The sequence below is a fragment of the Halichoeres trimaculatus genome, unplaced genomic scaffold, assembly GCF_033239565.1.
Source record: "Halichoeres trimaculatus isolate MK-OKI-2021-1 unplaced genomic scaffold, fHalTri1.1 fHalTri1_scaffold_23, whole genome shotgun sequence".
Classification (NCBI taxonomy): domain Eukaryota; kingdom Metazoa; phylum Chordata; class Actinopteri; order Labriformes; family Labridae; genus Halichoeres; species Halichoeres trimaculatus.
In genome coordinates this window covers 23,176,575-23,194,183 of record NW_027437201.1, presented here as the reverse complement: position 1 = coordinate 23,194,183, position 17,609 = coordinate 23,176,575, and the positions used below count along the sequence as shown (strand labels likewise).

At 41.7% G+C, this 17,609-nt stretch overlaps 1 protein-coding gene across 1 annotated transcript in view; it reads right to left on the bottom strand.

Annotated features, from left to right (window-relative positions):
* The window catches only part of uts2r (urotensin 2 receptor), a 68,437-nt gene extending 58,889 nt beyond the window's left edge, over nucleotides 1-9,548 (bottom strand). Inside the window, exons 1-3 of the mRNA XM_074662589.1 lie at nucleotides 9,188-9,548; nucleotides 6,032-6,756; nucleotides 2,572-2,950 (exon numbers count right to left, since the gene is read on the bottom strand). Of these exons, the coding sequence (XP_074518690.1) occupies nucleotides 2,573-2,950; nucleotides 6,032-6,754 (1,101 nt within the window). The 5' untranslated portion in view covers nucleotides 6,755-6,756; nucleotides 9,188-9,548 and the 3' untranslated portion in view covers nucleotide 2,572. The remainder of the gene's footprint in view (nucleotides 1-2,571; nucleotides 2,951-6,031; nucleotides 6,757-9,187) is intronic.
* Between the last annotated feature and the right edge of the window lie 8,061 nt (nucleotides 9,549-17,609).

Here is a 17,609-nt window from a genome sequence, read left to right as displayed (position 1 = left end):
CGAGTGGCAGGTCTGCAGCGTGTGTGTGCCTGTGTGTGATAACACGTCCTTTCAACCTCGCGCTGCCCCTTCCTCCACCCTGTATTTGCAACCCTAATCTAAAATCCCTGTATTGTATCAAAGACTAATGCTGGCAGATGCGTACATTAAATCCATACGAAATATTTATGGACGGCTTGGAGCGGGGGCACCTGTCAGCTGAGCAAAGCTGAGTGAAACTGAACAGATCCCAAACCAGACCTGCAGACATACCCTGAATAAACGAATGAATTACTGACAGTCAGACTGCAGAGGGATCAGGAGAAACGGCCTGATAGAGCAGACTCCTTCCAGCTAAACGAACAGTGAGAGTGATGATTGCATATTTCTGAAAACTCCATAATTAAGTGAAGCTGTGCTGGAAAGCCGTTTTGCATATTATTGTAAATTTTGAATGAAGTGGTCCATTAAAGATGCATGTTGTTTTTTCATAAACGAGAACTATTCATAAATGTTTATCAAAGCTCTCCAGCAGGATCTCAGTCGTTTAATTCATGGTTGTAAAAGTTATTTTGTGAGTTTATACCAGGATAAATCATTTCTGCTTATGCAGAGTTTGATATCTTAGTTGTTAAACTCATACGTGAGATTTACTGCTTTGTGAGAGACTACATCAACAACAACGGGATAATGTTCCTTGGGGTAAAAATGTTCAATAATTTATGTTTTTCTAAAGTTAATGATACAATTGCAGGGCTCAGAGCATCAAGATAAATGTATGAAAAAAAGTGCAAAGCTGGAAATTTGTGCTAGATTTTGTCATTTTTGGGACCTTGGGACAACATTTGGGACACAAACTTGTTTCTATCCCAACTTTTTGAAACTCTTGACATTGATAGAATACAATAAGCCTTTTGTTGCCAGGTGTCTTTTATCTCACCTTAATCTAACGAGGTAAACAACCCATTAAGACCAGGATCTCTTTTACAAGGGCGACCTGGCAGCACACGTCATAAAAAGTCACACAGGTTTCAGAGACAGTTCATAAGCGATAAGTCAACAACAGTTTACAATGTGCAGAATCGTACTCACAGATTACAACTCAGAAACACTGGCACTGTCCAGCTGTCTCTCATATTTCCTTTCTTAGGATGGAGGCAAAAAGGCTATGAGTGAAATAAGATCCGCCATTTTCAAGTCATTTTGGAGAAAGTTTCATGAGATGGGAGGAGCCCAACACGACACGAGTGCTGGTGTTTGAAACATATCAACAGGTAAACGTAAATTTGTACCGTACATCATTAGCCAGTATCTTTAGGCTAAAGTGACAACAAGCTAACTGTCAATTGCTTAGACAGTAAAACAATGGACGTCATCTCGCCACAAAAACTGCTCCCCCTGATGGCTGGCTGCAGTATAGGTTTAAAAATCCATCTCCCCAGTCATTCCAGATGGGCTGTGGTCAAACTTTAAAAATTTAATACACCTGGTAGAAATGTTTCTCACGTCTGATTGTTGTAGTGATTTGAAGATATCATTTGGCTGCCTGGTATCCAAGTCCTCTTTTTCCTGAAAAGTTTAGTTTTCATTAGTTATATTAGGTAAAAAAAAAAAGAGGCTTTACGTCACGTTTAACAATGATAGACAGTCCCTACTGCGCAGACTCTGGCTGCCATTGGCGGCGCCTGTGACAGAGGAATTTTGGCTTCAAAACCATACAGTGGTAAATGACAGAGCCATGCTGTCCACTCTATATACAGTCTACGGTCAGTTCGTCCAGTAGTTTAGTAGCTGTCCATATGTAGCGCTATCGGCAGCCAGACATGTCTGTAATGTGAAACATTAGTGAATCCTGGTCATGTCCTGTCAGTCATCTACCAATCAGAGCTAACGTAACCTCACTCTTCATTTTATTGATAGACTCAAGTTTGAACAGACCACTGCAGAATAACTGCTGACTATGGGTTGGAGTCAACATTAGCACTAACAGTTTAGCCCTTTTAGCCTTTAGCTCGTGCTCTATCTCTCTCCTGTTTCTCTTTCTTCTGCTCTTCTGTCCTTTTTCTGTCTGACAGTTAGGCTCCAGTGTCCACCATCACTACAAAATTAATCACAGAAATCATGAACAGAAATCATGAACTGCGATTCTGTGTTTGTCCGCTTGTTTGAAACATGTTGCTGTTATGAAATTTAAGTGGAGGATAAATTTTTCAGAAAGTATCAAATTTTCAGTTTCAGCATCTGGTTTCGCTCTTTAATATTAAAAACAGGGTTCAAACAACTTCCAACCATCAAAATCTGTTTTTATCAACATTTAACAGACACTGGGATGCAAAATGTTTTTTTTCAGTAATCAAAAAGAGGAAGTGTTAAACATTTATCCGGACAAATGAGTGTGATGTTTTCATACATCCATGCCTCTTGTTGCAGCAGACTCTCCGGCTAACAGGCCCCAGCTGTCGCACACAGACATGTTCATCTCACACTCACGTCTGAATCTGAATACGCATACTTTCAAAAAGCCGGATATCAACGCCATCTGAAAACACACAGCTCCTTCAAACAGCAGTCTTTCAGGAAACCAGCTCCTACCTCACAAACTGCTGTTATGCGCTCGCAGAGACGGAGTGTGTGTCAGCATGAAGCTCTCCGTACACTGCTGGCTGCTGGAAGACGGCGACCTGCGCGGCGAGCGCTGGAAGCGGCTCCTCCTGATGAAGTAGCTGCCGGTGGTCCAGGAGCGGTTGTGCTTCCTCAGGTACTCCTTGTAGTTCTTGGTGAGCAGCGTGTACAGGAAGGGGTTAATGCAGCTGTTGGAGTACGTCAGGCACGTGGTCAGGTAGTTGATGTTTCGTTTGACCGTGTAGGACAGCGACATGGACGGGTTGAACTGACAGAGCAGGTGCCAGATCCAGAAGGGCAGGAAACAGGCCCAGAAGAGGAGGACGATGGTGAAGATCAGGTACAGCACCTGGAGGGGGAGAGAAAAGAGACAAACAGATCAAATATTTTTTCCTGAAACCCAGAAGAAAAAAAAAAAAAGATTTTTCTGCAATTTAAAAGAGGGAACCAGCAGTTTTTTTAAACTTAAAACGAAACAAAAACATTTACTATCTCAAAGTTAGCTTGTTACAGCTGTAGCTTGTTTGACCTCCCTTCTCCAGGTGTAGATACGGTGTCAGCTGATTTGCTAAAGCAACAACACAACAGAGGTGCAGCCACATTGCAACTTTTCTGTGTCCACTGGGAAAACTAACCTCTTTAATTTCTGTTGTGGTGAAACTTCCCTTGTGTTGTGGTGTTTGCATTTGTGTTGTCATTTTTGCACTCTTGTTGCAGCTTTTGCATTTTTGTTGTGGCTTTTGCATTTGTGTTTTCACTTTTTGCATTAGTGTTGCAGCTGTTGAATTTGTGTTGTAGCTTCTGCATTCGTGTTGTAGCTTTTGCATCTGTGTTATAGCTTTTGCATCTGTGTTTTCACTTTTTGCATCTGTGTTGTATCTTTTGCATCTGTTTTGCAGCTTTTGCATCTGTGTTGTGGGTTTTGCATTCGTGTTGTAGCTTTTGCATTTATGTTGCAGCTTTTAAATCAGTTTTGCAGCTTTTGCATTTGTGTTGCAGCTTTTGCATTTTTGTTTCAGCTTTTGCATTTGTTTTGTAGCTTTAGCATCTTGGTTTCAGCTTTTGCAACTGTGTTGCAGCTTTTGCATCTGTGTTGTAGCTTTTGCATTTGTGTTTCAGCTTTTGCATTTGTTTTGTAGCTTTTGCATCTTGGTTTCAGCTTTTGCAACTGTGTTGCAGCTTTTGCATTTGTGTCGTGGCTTTTGCCCTTGTTTTGTAGCTTTTGCATTTGTGTTTTTGCTCTTGCATTCCTGTTGTGGCTTTTGCAAATTGTCTGACACCCACCAGTCACCATTTGTATAAATGTGCCCATTTCCACTGTGGAGGAAATAGGGAAAAAAAAATATGTAAAAAAAAAAAAAAAAAAAGTATGATAACAAAAATTCTCAAAACAAAGCCAAAACATAAAAAAGCATTTGAATAAATCAGACAGTTTTCTTTCCTTACGCTCATCAAACACTGAGGTCGGCTGGGGGGCTGTTTGGTAAAGACAGATCTTTTGTTTTGTTGGATAAACTCCAACAGATCAGAAACTGGAAAGTCCAGGACGTCCTCTGAAGAACACAGACGGTTTTGTTTTTTAGATAAAGCTCTGAAAGCGATGTCCTCCACAGAGGACATAAAGCTTTGTTGGGTCTCAGAGCTTCAGTAAATAAAACATGGATTCTGATGTTTTTGACATCAGTGAATTTTAACGGACGTGTCTGCTCCGACTCAAAGGGGAACTCTTCAGAAACAGAAGTCAGTGATCCAGCTGCAGTCTTTGTCTCTCTATACGAACGTAGCTGGAACCTTTTAGCGTGACACTAATGGTTTTGAGCACTTATCTGACACTGTAAGTGTCCGTGGACAGTCTTTCATCAGAAACTCGGACCAGCTGGGTCAAATCCATTAACCTCACTGAGTCGCCCGAGTCGTGGGTTGAGCTCTGATCATTTTCTCTAATGGTCGGGTCTAACAGAGCCGAGGACGGCCCAGAAAACCCTGCAGTCGTTAGCTTCAGGCTAATCAGACTCATTCTGACCAGGAACTTTTGGTGCATTGAGCTACATTTGGATTCAGCGTTCGTCTGTAGTTTATCACACTGATAAGAAAATAAAGCTCTCCTCATCCCTGCTTGGAGGAAAATTGGAAAAGATTGTTTCTCAGCGTGCACGCAGCAACAAGGAAATGGAATAAAGGGACCACGCAGCAACAGGAGGAGGAGTGATGATGGCTCCTTCAGGCTACACGTGTTGGTGCATTTTATCCCCTGAGATAACAACTCTATCTTCAACAGTGACGGTGTCGTTGGCAAAGCTTTCTTCAAACGCTGGTTGTGAAACAGGAGGGAGCTCAACCTCAGGAGCCGGTTTGGTCTCAGTGAGGAGCACGAGTCAGCTTTGGAGATGAGTGTGTGAGAGTCTCTAACTCTCTGCATGTGTTTCAGCTTCCATGTGATGGATGAAGAAGGGTTTAGGGAAGAGCTGCCCGCTGTGTTGGAAATTAAAGAGGGGGTATTGTGCTTTTTTTTGTGTTCTTTGTACTGTCCTCTGGTGCCCCCGGAGTGGCTTTACAAGATTAACAGCTGCAAAAAAAATCGTATTTTCTTAAACTGGTGCTTGTAGAGATCTCATGCTGTTTTTTGGACCATATTGTGCAGTTTCCTGGCAGATTCAGGGATTTTTTCAACGTTTAAAAACGTAACAGTTTGAAAATCTCTGTTAAAGGAGGAGTCTGCAGGATTTTCCGTAAAAATAAATATCAAATTTCACAGGAAAAATCCTGCTCAATTGTCTCTTCCGAGCCTCTATGAATGTGTGTCAGTGTCTGTGTCAGCCTCAAGCCCCCTCCTCTGCCTGGATGTTGGTGTTTTGGTGTTTCTGGACGTTTCTGAGCAGAGAGTTAGCGTGGTTGCCTCAGCCAATCACAACGTAGTGATTAGCGCTGTGGTAACCAACCCCTGGGACGTGGACTAGTGCCAGTCATTTTGAAAAATGACCAAATTCTCTCCGTCATACTCGTCTATGACTCATTTTTGACGCCCAACCCCCCAAGCTAGCAAAACGGACAAAAAACGAACATTTTTGGGAAGTTTCTCGAGGCAGGGTAAAAAAAGCCAGTGAGGAGACAGAAGAATAGCCAGTTTGTGGAAATATTGTCTGGCATTGGTGGTGCAAAAAAGGTTGGGGACTGCTGGGTTAGCGAGTGGAAGAAGCTAATCAGAGCAGCTACGATAGCAGACGTAGCACAGAGGAAGAAAAACAAACAAAGTGAAACAAAACGGCAAAGAGAAAAAGAGTTTTCCTAAACGAGGGTGAAGCTTAGCTCAACTTTTCCTCACTTTTTGAGCAAGTTAGCTTTCTGCTAACCAGATATGTGTTGAATACCTGTGATTAGCTTGTGCTAACATGCCAAGTCCCTTCAAGACCCTTCTTTTCAGGACACTGACCTTTTGATTGGGGAGCTTCTTGGTCTGCTTGAAGGTCTCGGTCTGTGAAACCCAGTAAGTGCGTGCGAGTTGAATGTAGAGATATCCGATGATCAGCCCCGGGGCGACGATGCAGGTGCAGAACAGGATGGAGATGTAGACCCTGTAGGACAGCACTGACATGGTGGGCAGGCACATGGGTTTGTTCTTCCCTTTCTCGCCCGTGCTCAGCTCGATTTTCACGATCATCGGCAGCGTCAGGACGAGAGACGCCGCCCACACCAGCAGAGCGATGGCCTTCCGGTAACTCTTAGACCGCTTGACCGTATCGAGTGGTTTGAGGACGGCGAAGTAGCGCTCAGTGCTCATGACCGTCAGCGTGAAGATACTCGCGTGCATGGTCAGGAAGTCCATGCTGATCAGAATCCGACACCCTGCGTCTCCAAAGTACCAGACCTTCAGGAAGTGAGTGCAGACCACGAAGGGTATGGTGAGGAGATAGAGCAGGTCTGCTAACGCTAAGTTTATGATGTAGATGTACATGGAGGCGGCGGTCCTCATGGAGTGGCACATCACCACCAAGGTGTAGATGTTCCCTGAGACTCCAACGAAGCACATGATGGAGAGGATGGTCCCGATGGTGAAGGTGGCCGCCGTGTCCTCGTGTGAGTTCAGAGGAGGGGCGGTGGAGTTGGCTCCTCGCTCCATGAGGACTCCGACGGGCTCCATGGACTCGGTGGTCATGTCTGGAAGTGTGGGAAAAGAGAGAGAGTCGGGGTCAGGACACAGAGAAGATGTTTCATGGTTTGTCCTTTGGTGATTCCAGCTCAAACTGGGATTGTCAGGAATGTGGAGGATGATAACCAGGGAAACGACGGCCGCCAGTTTAACCCACAATCTCTATTGTAGCAGAACAACACATGTGGGAGGGATTTCATCAGCCGGCTTTCAATGCAAAGCTTACTGTGGGCATCGTTTCAAGTTCTGCATTATCTGCATTTTTCCTTTGAAATGGCTTTGGCTGCTTACGTTACCAACTTTCATAACAGGAAGCTGGGATCCCTGATGGCCTGTGGTTTAAAGCCATGCCACGAAAGACTCTTTGATCCTGTGTGAGTTCACTTCAACGTATGAAGAGTGATTTTCTGAGACGTTAAAAAAACAAACAAACCAGCTTTCTAAGTGAAAAATTCAGAACAGGAAGTAGATTTAGTGTTGAGCTTATTTATGTTGTAGGGTTGACCCCGTCTGCCCCAGTTCTCCGGATGGTTCCCCAACAGAGGGCTGAGCTGACCCAGATCACCCCTGGGCAGTGCCCTGACTCTACACTGCAAAAACTGACATCTTAACAAGTGTTTTTGTCTTTTTTTTAGTAGAAAATGTCTTTTAAGACTCATTCTGAGCCACATTCACCAAAAAAGGTTTTGTTTCAAGTTATCTAAAGACAAAAATGAGGTCTGAATTGCTGTAATAAGTTTAACATTTTTACCGATGGAACAAGAGAAAAGTTTCTTGTATCAAGACATTATTCTAGTTTCAAGCAAATTTTTCTTGCTCCATTGGCAGATCTTTTTTTTTCCTTGTTACAGCAAGACATTTTTCTGCTCATATTAAGCCTGAAAAGACATTTTATACTGATAACTTGATAAGATTTCAGTTTTTTTGCAGCGTTACATGCAAATGAGCCATGAGCTGGACTGAACCACAGATGGTTACAAGACTTACGGAGCCCTCAAAGGCCCAAAAATGACTTTTTTTTTGTAATGAGAATGTATATTTATTCTATAAAACACGGTGCTGCCTCTGGTTGCATAATATCATGAATGAATGTGTTTGGACTTAAGATGCAAAGTTAAAATGTGAGGAAGTTGTAGAAATAAGGTGAGATACAAAGAGAGAACAAAAATGCATCAACTCATGAGGGTTCCTAATGATCACACTGCAAAAAATGAAATCTTATCTAGAGGTAGATCGATATATCGGGCCGATATTTGGACATTTGTCTCTATCAGCCATCGGCCGTATTTTCTTTTAAAAAGCCGATTTTTGATCCGTTGTATAAAATGATGCAATTTTTGATCAGGCAATAAGTTTAAATTTCTTTTTTGACATTTTAAGAAGAGTGTGAATGTTTACTACTGCTTGTTACATTGTGTGTTTACTCAGACAAAATATTTCATTGTTTTAAAGCTGAATAAATGTTCAGAGGACTGGACACGACTTGTTGTAATAGATTTCTTTTAGTTGCTCAGAAATTGCTGCGTTTCACAAAAATGTGATAAACATATATTTATTTAACAATCGGCCTGAATATCAAATTGAAAAAATCGCCTATGCATATCGGCATCGGCTGCCCAAATTTGGAAAGCATCGGCATCGGCATCGGCCCCCAAAAAACCCATATCGGTCGACCTCTGATCTTATCAAGTGTTTTTGTCTTATTTTAATAAAAAATGGTTTTGTCATACTTTATTTTAACCAAATTCAACTTAAAAGTCCAGGAAAATGTCTTGTTTTAAGTTAGATGAAGACAAATGAGGTCTGATTTTTTTGCAACAAGTAAAAGTAAATTTTGCTCGACCTCATTTTGTCTTCAAAAAATGTGAAATAAGACACTTTTCTGCTCATAGTGAGTCTAAAAAGACTGAAAACGTATATAAAAAAGACAAAAACACTTGATAAGATTTAATTTTTTGCAGTGTAAATCCCATCACTTAAAAATAAAAAGATTTTCTGATGGCCATATTTTTTACAGCATGTTGCATCCTCACTTGTTGTAGCATTCAGACAAACTGATGCAACTTTATTCAAAGATCTAAACGTATCAGAGCTGATGCAGCTCTGCAGCACCACACAGTGTTTTAAAACCACCTGTCCGACCAATTAGAAAGCTTCTAAGATCAGCACTTAACTGAGAAAGTCTCCTTCCCCTCCTGGAGTCAGACGTCACGTTCAGGGTCACGCTAACACACCTTTATTTTTCGCTTGATAAAGCCCCTCAAACCTCATCTCACGCCTGTTAGCGCGTCTTAACGGATGATTACAAACGTCTGGGCGCGTGCAGACGAACCAGCGCTCTCACCTGATCCGTCTCTGTGGACAGAGGAGCTCAACACTCCGCTGTCCTTCCATCAGCCATGCTTTGTTTCACTTCACTCTCCCAAACTTCACACTTACTGCAGAAATTTCACACTCCATAAAAAGTCCTCGCAGTCTGACGGAGTATCACGCGCAGGTGGAACAAAAGGAGAAAAGTCGATATCCAGCCGAGACGTGGGGGGAACAACCCAAATGAGTCATCCACTACGACGCTAATCCTCCCATTGAAGACTTCTCTGTGAGCGGGGATCCAATCCAAAGTGATTAAAGGAGGAAGAGAAAGGAAAAGTTCTCTTCCTCTACCTTCAGCATTTTACACCTGGAGACTGAGAGTCAGCTGAGGGAAGCATCAGTCTGCAGAGAAATCCAGAAAAACCAGGAGAGCGCTGAAGAAATGATGGTCGAACCGAGGACCACATGAAGCTCCAGCTGCTTACGGAGATTTCCCCCCTCTGACTGAGAGAGTGTGAGCGAAGGAGAGGTAGAGAGGAGAGACGGAGGGAGGGAGGGGGAGGCAGGAGCCAGGCACTCTCGTTTAGAGGAGGGAGGGAGGAGGGAGGAGGTATGCAGGAAATGTGTGCAGCCACGCTCTCAATCTGCTCTAACCTCTGTGCCATCTATTTCCATGCAACACGCTCGTACGCCACAAACTGAGCAGAGACACAGCACGGTGACAGAGCGACCCATTGACACACACACACACACACACACACACGTGTTATAAATCAGGCAGCGCTGCCCGTATGTTCAGTCTGAGCGATCCAGTCACCGTTTCCTCTAAACGTTTCACAGTCAGTGCCGGTTATCACTGAGGCACCTTTCCTCACAGCAGCCGTCAAACCGAGCCAAACACGCTCATAACCACGCTTCACGTTAAAGTTCCTCCTCAGACTTTTAAATCACAGCTTGAATCCTGCCAACTTTTCATATTTCTCATCTGATCATCATCTGAAGCACATTTTGTTTTGTTTTCCAATTTACACCATGGAGTGACCTCTCTGTGCCTCAGGGGAGAAATATGTCAAATGTTTCTCACTTTCCTAATTCTCAAAAAACATAACTCAGTTGGAAAGCCGTGTTGATGAAGTGTCTGCCCGGGTGCTGCAGCTGCTGGGCTCGTTACGCCGCGTCCAAAAAACTGACAGTCTGAAGAAAGTGGTGAAGGCGTTTTTGGCCCAATCAGCTTCTCATATAAGTCTCAAAAGTTTAATTTTACACCTTTTGGTATTCAAAGCATTTATTTATTTACTTATTTATTTTATTATTATTATTATTACTTTTTTTTTTTTTTTTATTGTCCTGTTCAGCATCACGACAACAGAATTATGGTCTGGCTGCCGTATTGTGCTGAACAGATTTACTTTTCCAAGGGGAGCCATTTTCCAAAAAAGGAAACAAACAAAAAAAAAAAAAAAACATAAAAAAGCATTGTTTTTGTGTAAATCTTTTTAATGCATTTTTAAAATAATTTTCTTTGTATTTTATCTTAATTTTGACAAAAAGCATACACATATTTGACAATGATAACAACGAAACAAAAACAACAAAATAAAAAATAATCGTAATAAATGAATAAAATAAATGAATAAAATAAAATAAATAAATGAAATTTTATCAGTATGTTTCTTAAGTCTTCTATAATTTTATAATTTTTTAATCATTTTTATTATAATTATTGATTTATTATTATTTTTTTCATTCATTTATTTTTTCCTTTTTTTTTCTTTAGTCTATTAAAGATGTTTTGTAAACATATTTTTTGCAAAAAGTCTAGTTAAATCATATGCATTTTTTATTATTATTTTGTAACAGTTTCCAAAATTAACAAAAAAAAAAAAGAAAAAACCAAAGGGGTTCTGTTTTTTTTTTTTTTTTTTTAATTTATTTTTTATTATTATTCATTTGGAACAGTCGTCCCAATAAGATAAATTCTCATTTGAAGTGATAAAATCATTTTGTTCCCATTGGATTTATGATGTTGATTGTCCTAATGATGTTATCTTATCCACGGTATATTTTGTTTAAAATAAAAAAATATGTAATAATAAAAAAAAGTGAAAAATTGTATCTACTGTCTGCAGTCAAAAGAGAGTTAAAAAAAAAGAATAATAATTGATGTGCTCAGTTTGGAGACTCCAGTGGATGATGGTGAAGCTCGTGTGTGACACACCTGCAGCCTGAGTCGACCTGGTGGTGTGTTTTTGTGTGTTGTAGATAAAAATAGAGCTTCAAGGGTCACGCTTTTGTTTGTGCTTCAGGACGGGAAGGGACAAAGGTGTTCAGGCCGTGTTTACTGGGTCATTCCAGCACTGACAGGAGGGGAAAAGTTAAGTGTGTGTGTGTGTGTGTGTGTGTGTGTGTGTGTGTGTGTGTGTGTGTGTGTCCTGTATTCCTGCTGCCAGGGACGGTGTAGCCGTCAGAACTTCATAATATGATAAACATGAGCGGTGCAGGTGGGCAGAACATAAAGTGAAGCTTCATAAACTAAATTACCCTGATAAAATATTCATTAACAACAATAAACGCCGTGGTGCATTCTCCATACTTATTCCCGCACTGAGCAGAATGTGTCACAGCTTGGGCTTCATCCTACTTTTAATTTGCTTTGTGAAGCTGCCTGTTTTATCGAACCGTGTGTGACCAGAGTCCACACCCCGCCATGCCCTGAAGGGTCAGGAGATCTTTACGTGCAAGCTCAGGGCTATAGGCAAAACAACGTGGTGCAGGTAGTTCTTATAGGGGTGGAGAGTTAAAGCGTCACACTTCTCCTCTGAAGTGTTCGTGCATTTTGCAGGTGTTACTGTCGAGCTTTGTGTGTTATTTATGCTTGAAACATATGCAGGTGTAAACATGTGATGGATGAGTGTACAAATATAACATGACTTCTGTTTGATGGGTGACTTGGCAAAGTAGGCGTCTTTTTTTAACTTATAGTTTTTTTAAATAATTTTATGAATCATTTTTTATTGAACAGTAGTTTCAAAAGACTCACTAAAACCCACCGTTTTAAAAATGCTTCAAATATATAATTGACTTTTTTTGGTAATGTGTATTGTTTTACATGTTTTTATTCATTGTAAAATGTCTTTCAATGTCTAGAAAAGCGTTTTATAAATAATATGTATTATTGTTTTTATTATTATTATTATTATTAGTAGTAGTAGTAGTATTATTACTTTTATTATTTTTATTATTTAATACAAATAAAACAAGAGAAAGACAGGAAAAACAGGAGAGAATAAACAAAAAAAACAAATGGGGTGGGAGAAAAAAATCCAAAAATTTTTGTTTGATGATTTTCAATATTTCATTCAATTTTTCTTATTGGTATAATTATAATAATAATATAATTACTATTATTATATTTTATGATTATGATCATATTATTATTATGAATTAATGAATTCAATAATAATAATAATAATTATTATTATTATTATTATTGCTGTTGTTAGCATATTTTATTTTTTTATTTTTTATCATTACTAATATATTTACTATTATTATTTAATAAAAATAAATCAAGAGAAAGATAATGAAGACAAGAAATAAAAAAACATGGGGGTCGGAAGAAAAAAATCACAATCTTTTGTTTGATGATATTTAATCTTTTTATCAATTATTTATTTTTATATTAAAATCCAACATTTTAGGGGCCTTTTTTTATTTTTTTTTAATTATTGTGAATAAAATGAGTTTTAAAAGTGTTGAAACATCATATTCCCTGATATAAATCCTTAGAACTTACCCAAGATGTACTTTTTTGGGGGGGGGGGCCACGCAGATGGATTACAAAGAAAAGGATCCATTGTGAGTTGACCCATCGACTTGGAGTGAGACCTATCTGATCCGTTGCTATGACGAAGCAGAGATGCATCTGGTGTTTTTCAGCCTCACTTGGTGAAAATAAATCACTGATACCCGCCCTCGTTGTGTATAATCACCCATAGCCTGTGGTCGTGTGTCATGTTGAGCTTATTATCATCACTGAGTAATTCGCTGGTGAGCTGGAAATCAAATCCACTGATTCACTAATTTATCATCACCTGTGTCAGAGTAAATGAACAGATTTTCTCAGCGTACAGCTCATAATTTTAGCCTCTTCATCCCATCATGGCTGCAGCTTCATGTCCCCTTGTCTCTACCTGTGGTTGGACACTTATCTGATCAAAGCCGGCCTCCAGGCACAAAGACTTTTTACAGACCCAGACCCTCAGATGGACTCTGTATTTACTGCTCTGACCTATTGACCCCACAGGTCAGAGCTCCATTAAAAGCAAGAGGAGCTTTCTTTGTTTCCAGTCGGTGTGTCCGCTAATAAACCGGTCGTGCTGTATTCATGAAGCTCAGAGTGAGTATCTCAGGGTTGAAATGATAAACGGCTGCTGGAAAAGACACTGAGGCATTCGTCTTTTTGACAGCACACATTCACTTTAACGGCCGTAATAAATGTCAACAATTTTTCTATCAGAGCGGAGCAGGTTTGGCTGGATGTAAATACGTCAGGAGACAAGCTTCTTCTGCGCGTTTTTACAAACCGATGGAGATAAAATAGCTGCTGTCATTTTACGCGCTGTGAGGTAATGCATGTGTTTGCATGTCCCAGGATTTACGTGGACTCGGGACGCGGTTTGAAAGGGCTGTTAGTGAGATCTTATCGCAGCAGGGGTTGCATTGCCTCAGCGTAATGTGCGGAGGTCATCCTCGTAAAACTGGAGACAGTCTGCGAGGGATTAAGGAGGCACTGATGAGCCGCTTCGGGGACCAGGAATGGGAATCTGCTGCTTAGACATTAAATGATGCAAAGCAAACACCTGTCACAGATTTCTCCGTTCACCAGAGGCCTGACGAGATGACATCCTCCTCCACCTCATTAGCCACCTCACAAACACATCTGAGCACGCACGCCGACACATGCATGCACGGACGCAGGAGGGGATGAGGAATGAAGCAGAGGAGGATGGGTAATGGGAGAGCAGTTTAGAGTAACTGCAGATAATCACCTGAGTGAAACTTGCAGCGATATGTTTGCATGTGTGAGCGCGTTGGTTCCTGCTTAGCATACCAAACGCCAGAAGAAACAGCGATTGAGCCGATGCATAAATGATCAGCAGAGTCCGCTCTCCTGGGTCAATATGTGTGAATCTGTGTTTGTGCAACATGCTCTGTGTGCAAAGCCAACAGTTTGTGCATCTTTGCTCACAGGAAACCAGCAGCAATGATGGTTTCATTGCTGACCCCCGCAGTCGGTTTACTAAAGTGTCCTTGGGCAAGGCGCTGGACCCCAAATTGCTCCTGGCAGCAGCAGTGCAGCAGTGTGTGAATGTGTGTAATTGAGATAAATTACTCGTATTGGGCTTTTCGAGGAGCATCCTCTGCTGTCAGTGAGTGGATGTTGGGCTAATGGGTAAACAAACATCAACATCAATGTCCACAAATAAATCCACAACTTACACATGTGTATTTTCAGTTTTCTGCGTGATCTATCAACGCTTACCTTTGGTAGATCTTCAGTTCTGCTGGTGAATTGTTGAAAGCACGTTTGTGGATCAACCTCCTCCATCCTAGTGGCCTCCTTGTAAAAGATCAGCATCTCTAAGTCTGAGGCCGTGGTTCTCAGTCGGAAAAGGATGGACTGTCCACTCCAGGTCAGGGGAAAGTCTTTGCCCCAAGTGGAGGAGTTCAAGTATCTCGGGTTTTTGTTCACCAGTGAGGGGAAAATGGAGCAAGTGATCAACAGACGGATCAAGGCAGCGTCGGCAGTGATGCAGACGCTATACGTTGTCCATTGTGGTGAAGAGAGTTGAGGAAGAAGGCAATGCTCTCAAGTTATCGGTCAATCTACGTTCCAACCCTCACCAATGGCCGTGAGCTGTGGGTGGTGACCAAAAGGAACAAGATCGTGGATACAAGTGGCTGAAATGAGCTTTAGGGCATCAAGAGGTGGTTTGGGCATTGGTTGGGACACCTCCCTGAGGAGGTGTTGTCCAGCTGGAGGAGACCCTGGCGTAGACCCAGGACACAATGGAGAGATCATATCTCTGGTCTGACCTGGGAACGCCTCGGTATCCCCTCAGAGGAGCTGGTGGAAGTGTCCGGGGAGCCATTGCTCTTCGTTGATGGCACTGGAGGTGCAGCACGACAAGATTGACAAGATTGACAAGATTGACAAGTTTAGCACAAGATATTTTTATGCGTAGAAACTGCTTGTGAAAGACGCCTGGTGCTCCCAGCCCAGCGCGGCTCCAAATCACTAGCCAGACTCTTCTCCTCTGTTGTTCCCGAATGGTGAATGAATTACCAAACTCTGTACAATCCACAGAGTCCCTTTCTACTTTAAGACATGTCTGAAGACTCATCTGTTCAGGGAACATTTAGACCTTTATCTGAGCCTTCTCCTCTTTGTCCTCAGGGGTAGAAGGAGTCAGTCGGTCTTTGACTCAGCTCTTATGGTTTTTTAGCACTAATTACTGAATTTTGATGAAGATTTGAAAATTGAGGTATACTGTTGCAGTATTGCATTGCTGATTATTGTACCCCCCCCCCCCCCCCCCCAAAAAAAAAATAAAATAAAAAATAAAAAAAAATAATAAAAAAAACTTGCTCTAAATGGCAGCAACTGTAAACTGTAAGTCCAGTAAAACACAAATAAAACACAAACAACTCTCTCTGAGTTTAGAATTTTTTGATAGATATTAACATTTTGTTTATATATTAAAAGTGCGCAATAAAACTAACAACTGTGAGACTTTAAGTATTTTTTTTTAAGTAAATGAAAGTGAAAAATAAAAGTTTGACAGACAACTCTCCCTGGTTCAGTCATGTTGTCTGAACAGGACCTGAAGCACATTTGTCGTGGTGTCAAACCGAAGCAATTAGCAGCACCTAGTGGCGAGGAGGACTCACTCCACATAAGATTTTCTTGCCTGGAATATCTTCTGGTGGTATCTGCAGCCTTCACAAGTACAGATACCTTGTGAAAAGACGAGTTGCCCATCCCTAGTAGAGGCATAGACCGTATAAAACATGGACATAGACTCTGTCACCGTCTGTTGCTGACACTATGACATGAAGCCAAACCACATACGCAGCCACATTTGATATGACACCGGCTTTGAGCTACAGGGCGCCCATCAATCTCGTAAGCTGAGCTACGTCCCTGATTGGTCAATCAATATCGTCTTAATATCTTCTAAACCGCTGAGTTAGAAATTTTTTGAATCAGGCTGTAAAAATGTTTTTAACGCTGTAAAAGTCTTTTTCTTTGGCCGAGACTGCACGTGGTTCCCAGTCTTTCTGCAACCAGACTCAATGAACTGAACAGCAGCGTTTAGCACTTCTACACAGGCTTTGTTTTTCTCAACCCAGTGTTTTCCTTTGGGGGAAAGCTTCGCCCTCCATCCACTAGGTGGCAGTGTTGCTGTCTCCGTTGAGAGCGTCGACTGTTTAAGGGCGTATTCAGACCTGTACTGTTTGGTCCACTTTAAACGGACCAGGGTTCGTTTTCCACGCTGGTGCAGACTTTTCATGCAGGTGTGAATAGACACAAACAAACCCTGGTGCGGACCAAACAACTCACTTTTTGAGGTGGTCTCGGTCCGCTTCCAATCAAACTCTGGTGTGGTTCGTGGTTCTCCGGTGCAGGTCTGAATACAAACCAAGGTCCATCTGAACTAACTACAGGATACATGCTCCTTTTGGGCCTATAGAGCCACCGTAACCTAACCGTCTTTGGTTCATACCTGATCCTCCGTCTTCTGTTTAGCTACGCTGTTGCTAGCATGTTGTGGGTCAGGACACGCAGAGCATAGCGCCTCCTTGCTGCGATCATTGGTCTTCCTGTTCCTAAATTGTAAACGGTGTTGTTAAGCTGCTTTGAAGGAGCTGCTCTTGAAACTGAAAATGATTTAGCAGCTCTGATAAGAGCACAAACACACATGTTTACCTCCATTTCCAGGTCTGTACTCTGTGTGCCGCCCTTTGTCAGTGCTGTCCAATGAGAGCACTGATCATCACACACCTGGATGTGTTTACAGAATATAGTCCCCTTGATAAAAGTACAATCTGAATACGAACCGCACCAAACGAAAAAAAAAAAGTCTGCTTTTGGTCCGGACCAAACAAGTGGACCAAAGGACTTTTCTGGTCTGAATACAGTCTAAAAGATGATTGAAATCTATCCGCTCTCTTCCTGTTGGTGTGATGGTTTAACTGGTGTAAGATTCACTGGTCCAGTCTTGGTCATGGGGTGTCAACAATTCATAAGCAGAATAGAAGATGAGTAGAGTTAGATGCTGTTTCTCCTCATCGATCCTGTTTTTTATCAATCCCTGATTTTTTTTTGGAGGTGAGGAAAAACTCTAACAGGCAGATCTAGAGGAGGACCAGCTCCTGGAGCCATCACAGCTCAATCCTTACCCTGACAGACCATCAGAGTCAGTCCTCCCACGCCGCTGGGTCTCAATAAAGACGTGCCTCTGCTCTGTCCACCTCACACGCT